At 38.0% G+C, this 6,000-nt stretch overlaps 1 protein-coding gene and 1 long non-coding RNA gene across 3 annotated transcripts in view; one reads left to right on the plus strand and one right to left on the minus strand.

The window, feature by feature from the left end:
- LOC135207981 (uncharacterized) overlaps window positions 1–6,000 on the plus strand; it is a 309,193-nt gene that overhangs the window by 65,157 nt on the left and 238,036 nt on the right. Inside the window, exon 2 of one of the 2 annotated variants that reach the window (XM_064240056.1) lies at window positions 5,483–5,672. In XM_064240056.1, coding sequence (XP_064096126.1) covers window positions 5,483–5,672 — 190 coding nt within the window. Of the gene's footprint in view, window positions 1–4,411; window positions 5,673–6,000 lie in introns of those variants that run through there. The other variant, XM_064240057.1, reaches the window with a different exon arrangement.
- Window positions 1–6,000, minus strand: part of LOC135207984 (uncharacterized) — a 399,748-nt gene that overhangs the window by 22,296 nt on the left and 371,452 nt on the right. The window lies entirely within an intron of this gene.

Consider the following 6,000-nt stretch of genomic DNA (forward strand, 5'->3'; position numbering starts at 1 on the left):
ATTTTCGTTTCAGCGCTGAATGGCCTTAGTTGCCCCAGTGCTTGGCATTATGCCAAAATTCTATATAAATAAAAAAAATCAAAGTACTGCCCTGTTTGTCCTGACTCAGTTCATACTTGTTTGGAATATTTTTACATTGAATTTCTTAATTCTTTGTCACTTTTAATCGTTTTGCGAAGTTCCTATTAGTCATTATTTTAGTTCAAATAGGAATATTCGTTTAATGGAAGGTAGCTAAGAAAGTATGCAGTCTTCGTGTTTCATTCTATGTATCTTTAAAATTATATAGTTCCTAGTGTATTATAGTAAAACAGGTTTATCTCTGTCTGTTTGTGTATATCTAGCTATGTCTCTCTGTCTGTCTGCCTGTCGATCAGTCTGTCCGTGTATGTCTATCAGTTTGTCTGTTTGTCTGTGTATCGATCATTCTATCTGTTTGTCCATAAGTCTATCTGATTGACTCTGCCTGTCTGCATGTCTAGCTGCATTATTATTCTGTGTATTTATCATTCTGTTTGTTTGTCTGCCCGTTTGTCCATCAGTCTATCTGTCTATCTGATTGACTCTGCCTGTCTGTATGTCTGTCTGCATGGTTATACGCATTAAACTCTCCTGCACATCAACATAATCTGAGCGCATTCACTCCCATCAAGAGCACATGCGTATCTCCACGCTGGAGAAAATCTTCCTTTTTTCGTTTGTGACGTAAATATAGCAAAGTCGACGACTTCCCCGAATGGCGCTCATCCTGATTGGATGCGTTGAGAGGAGAGCAGTAGCTGCCTTTTTTTTTTTTTTTTTTTTTTTTTTTTTTTTGTGGTGGGGGGCGGGGGGGTCGCGGTGGTGGTGGAGGTTGTCTCGAGAAAGAGGAGAAAGATCAAGTCATAAGGAAATGATCGCTGGACTTGGGGTTGGGTCTGTTGTTATTTTTATGTGTGGGTGTGTATGTATGTAAATGTATATGGGTATATATATATTATATATATATATATATATATATATATATATATATATATATATATATATATATATATATATATATATATATATATGTGTGTGTGTGTGTGTGTGTGTAAATAAATTCTTCTGTTAAAACAGGATACGTCTCAAGTGATATAAATGTGATTATATATATATATATATATATATATATATATATATATATATATATATATATATATATATATATATATATATCCAGAAATTTTAATGTCTGCATTTATGTTGCACGACTGGCAGGAAGAATTTCCATGTGAAACTATAAGGAAGATTTAAAATACTCTAGTAATTCTGAGTTCGATATAGAAGCAATACAATTGAGTATTTCAGGAAAACGATGCGTTCACAATTTTGCATGAGTGATTATCATCTATTTTACTTTTAAGGGAATATTTTGTCAAAATCGGTAGTATATGATATACGAATCTTGCCTTGGTGTGTTTTATCAGAACGGAAATTGGATGTTACACTTTTGCAATGTTCGTATTGGTGTATTATTCACAAGTGCTCACCAGTGAAGTGAATATTTCTGACCCAAGACAAAAATTTGCTTTACCCTCATTGCAACAGAACTAAACTACATTGCGCTGCACGAGAGAGAGAGAGAGAGAGAGAGAGAGAGAGAGAGAGAGAGAGAGAGAGAGAGAGAGAATAGCAAAAATTTGCTTTACTCTCATTGCAACAGATCTAAACTACATTGCCCTGGACTAGAGAGAGAGAGAGAGAGAGAGAGAGAGAGTGGCAATTAACATCGAGTATTTTTTCATAAGGGAATTGTATAGTTTCATGATAAATAGGTGACCGAATCGTCTTGAAATGATACACAGCCGATACTTTGAAATTTGGAGACCCTTTTTGATCTACTATTTTTATAAAGCTTTATCCAGTGGATGGGAATTCGCATTAGATCGACGAGGATGAACCGGAGATAAACGCTCAGTCCATACATAAGGATGATTCTGTAATACTGTAGTCTTGAGCATAACTGTGTGCTTAAGATTAAATCCTTCATGGGCTAACCAGTAGTGAGAGGAGTAGTAAAAGTACTTATGTATATTATATAAAATAGATAACTGATATAAATAGTCCTTTTTTTTTTTTTTTTTTTTTACTCTGACCTTCCGTCCCAAGTGGCCTGGTTAAATTTTATTGCCAAATTATTTATTGCCCAATTATTTATTTTGCTTCTGAAAAGGATGAAGGTGATGAGAGAAATTTTAACTCATTTTTTATTTATTGTTATAATTCTCTCTCTCTCTCTCTCTCTCTCTCTCTCTCTCTCTCTCTCTCTCTCTCTCTCATATGGGAATTTTATCTTGAATTTGGTATCAGATAACGTATTTTTTTTATCGAGTTCAGTTGGTATTCAAGGAATTCCAAAGCTTGAATATAAGAGAGAACGAATTGCACTTGCACACAATTCTACCACGCATGCAATATCATCTAAATACAGTATTTTGAAACTCATTTTCAAACTGTATTAGCAACGAACTTGACACGATACGTACCAATTTCCAACGGTAATAGTATCCAAAAATAAAACTCATGCTGAGAAATAAATCGGTATTCATATCGACGTCGTGAAACTGTTTATTTGAAATTATATAATTTTTTAATATATATTTTGTTTAATATTACGCACAACCAACCACACGCACACCGGCGATCGATCACGTCCGCATTAGAATTAAATTTGTGAGTAATCGCATTTCGATATACACAAATATCCAGGACAAAATGGTCTTCACGGACGTGCGTGCGCATGGAACTGCCATCCAAACCCTTATTATTATTATTATTATTATTATTATTATTATTATTATTATTATTATTATTATTATTATTATCATTTAACTTTTGTAGTTTTTTTTATGCAGCTGTTCATTTCGTTTCGTGAAGGTTATCTTTATCGTACTTTTATGTCATGTATTATTATTCTTATTATTATTATTTCTTATTATTATGATTGATTATTATTATTATTATTATTTTATTATTATTATTCATTATTGTTTATTATTATTTAGTGTTTGTAGTTTTTATATGTAGCTTTTTGTTGCGTTCCGGGATGGTTATTTTCATAGTACTTTAGTCATTATTATTATTATTATTATTATTATTATTATTATTATTATTATTATTATTATTATTATTATTATTATTATTATTATTATTATATACAAATCCACAGTTATGTATGGGTACATATATTTAAAATACATCTCTACAGAGATTGACTTTTGAATATATGTACCCATTCATAACAGTGAATGTGTTTCTCTATTATTATTTAGTTATTATTATATTATTATTAACCTGCCGAATAGAATGACTAAAAACCCGACAGAAAAATGTGTAGCGAATAAAAGAAAGAAAAAAAAAAAGCTACAGATTTCGCAATCTGCTTAACCTATGGCATAAGAGCATGACCCCCTTAAAGGTAGTATAGCTCAGCCTTGGTTTAAAGTTCGCCCTGACCTTCAGTAACTCTATCAGTCAGGAAGAGGCGAGGGTTATTATTATTATTATTATCATTATTATTATTATTGAGGTCGCTGTCTCGTAGAAAAATCAAAAGTCATGAAATGTTACAGAAAGCTACCGTAGAGTAAAATTAATCGTCTCCTGGTGTTGAAGAGATTTAAATCGAGTGCATAAGAAAATCGGGCTGTACAAATCGTGACACATACCGAAGCCGACTCTGGGACAAGTTATTTTATCGGGTTTCCAGCCTTTTCGTGGATGAAGTTTTAGATTCACTGGAGGCTGAGGATAAATATAAGAAAAATAATGCGCGGAATAACATTATTATCCAGTAAGATGCAACATTTTAGGACGTGAACTACATCAATAACAGTTATCAGGTTGTTGACATTCGTTGATGAATTTATGTCATTTATGTATGCCAACTCACACCCCACCCCCAAACCCACACCCCCCTTCCCCGCCTTCTCCAACCCATATTGACTTGCAACGGGAACGGATAACATCCGTCGTGCGAAAAACGGAATCGCCCACGCTCCTTACGAATTGCAAGAAGCGCAACACATAAGCCTCCACCGACACCAGCAGCGACTATCAACAACGGCTGGGGTGGTGCGCACATCCCGCGGGCCACCTTATCAATGCTGCGCAGGGAGCTCTCATCACGAGGCGCCCTTACCAACTCTCCGACGATAATACGCGCCAGATCTCGAAAAAAAAAAATCATTTCGCTCGTTTTCCAGATGCGCATTGTCGCCTTCTCTTTTTCTCTTGCACCGGGGTCGTTCGCATCGAGGGGTAATAGAGCGATTTAATTATAGGCTAATCGTTCGTTTTTGGGTATTGAAGGCAGGGAGCGTCCAGGGGCAAAATGCGTACGTCTAACAACTGACAGTCGGTGGTGTGAGTCTAGCTAGCAGGCAGCAGCAGCAGCATTAGCAGGCAACGAGAGCGGCGGGCCTCCGAAGAGCAGGTTGCGAGAGCGGCCGGGTGTCAGTCTCTCCCAGACCTTCCCGGTGTAAGCGACTCCTCTTCGCACAGACACGCACACACACAACACGCACTTCACAGCCACCACTCCACCTGCTCCACTCGCTGCTCCGCCAACTCCGAGAAACGCTTCTCAAGTCTGTTTTCGTCTGTTCACACAAAACGTTGTTATTATCATCATCTCTTGTTTCCCCCCCCAATTTAAAAAAAAATATATATACAATTTTTATTTTCCACCGAACAACATCAAGACTGGTAGAAGAATATATGATATATATACATATACTTTGTTGTTGTTGTTGATCTGTCACCACCAAAACATTCTCTGCAGAGTAACTGAATGAAATTCAAAACACGTGCCTCCTGAGTGCCACACACACACAGTTCCGTGGTTTTGTCAGTCTTATCAACCAACGTAATCAAAATAAACAATAGAAACTTGTCAAGTCGTCATCCGGGAGATAGCATTCTTATAGTGATTTGGTCATCAGTTCATTCAGTTGTCAAAGCTTCCAGGTCGGTAGTCTGTGAAGTGCTCTCTGTCCACACTTTCTTTTGAGGGTCGTCACTGTCCCAAAACACAACCATTTTCAAGGCCTTTTGTTCCTTTTAACTGCGACAGAGACTCAAGAACCAGAGAGGAGAGGAACCGGAGTTCTGACTCAGAATAACTGAAGATCTCTGTGTTGACCAACAGTTTGCCAGTTCGTTAGTTTTTACCTTTCAAACACAACCCACAACAAGAGATAGAGAGAACCCACTCAAGCCCCCAGACCCCCCCCCACAACCCCCGACACAACCATTGTTTGCTTAGAAAGGGCCCCCCTACAAACTTCAAAATTTCCTTAACAAACAAACAACCATTCCCGTGGGTATCGTGCCCCTTAATTAACGAGTGTAGTCCCCCTGACCCGCCGAGTGTCCAGTCCACCAATATGGCGGCTGCCCTTGTAGCGAGGGGTCCTGTCCGCTCGCGGTCCACTGAAATCCTGTGTGCTGGTTCCTTTAGCATCGTCGTGGACAGTGTGGACGGGGATGTGACCGGCGGCCCCGCGGACGACGAGGTCTTCGGGGAGGACTCCTCGCTGCCCCTGGGAATCGACGCCGACGCCCGCAGCGACATCTCCAACGCATCGAGTCGCGGCTCCAGGACTTCGCTCAGCAAGGAGGAGACCGATGCCAAGTTAGCTCTTTTCAAGGTACGTGGGATAGACGCCCTATTCTTCTTCTTCAGGTCTCGTCTGCAGACTCGTCATCATCCAAGGGCAAATTGCCGTTTATTTACCCATTCATCTTTTTATTTTTTGCTTGTTTTCATTGGCTCTCTTCTTCAAAGCTCATTTTCAGATTCGCCCAAGGCTTAATTACCGTTTATTTATATATCTTTTTATATTTTTAGCATTATTTTGACTGCACCACATCTGCCCTTTTCTTGCTTAGCATATTCAGTCTTCATTTGTCTATTATGTATACTTTGAATTTACGTGATCATGCGATACCTTATTTATATTTCTCGCCTAAATTTGA

Source organism: Macrobrachium nipponense, chromosome 34, assembly GCF_015104395.2.
Source record: "Macrobrachium nipponense isolate FS-2020 chromosome 34, ASM1510439v2, whole genome shotgun sequence".
In the NCBI taxonomy this organism is placed as follows: Eukaryota; Metazoa; Arthropoda; class Malacostraca; order Decapoda; family Palaemonidae; genus Macrobrachium; species Macrobrachium nipponense.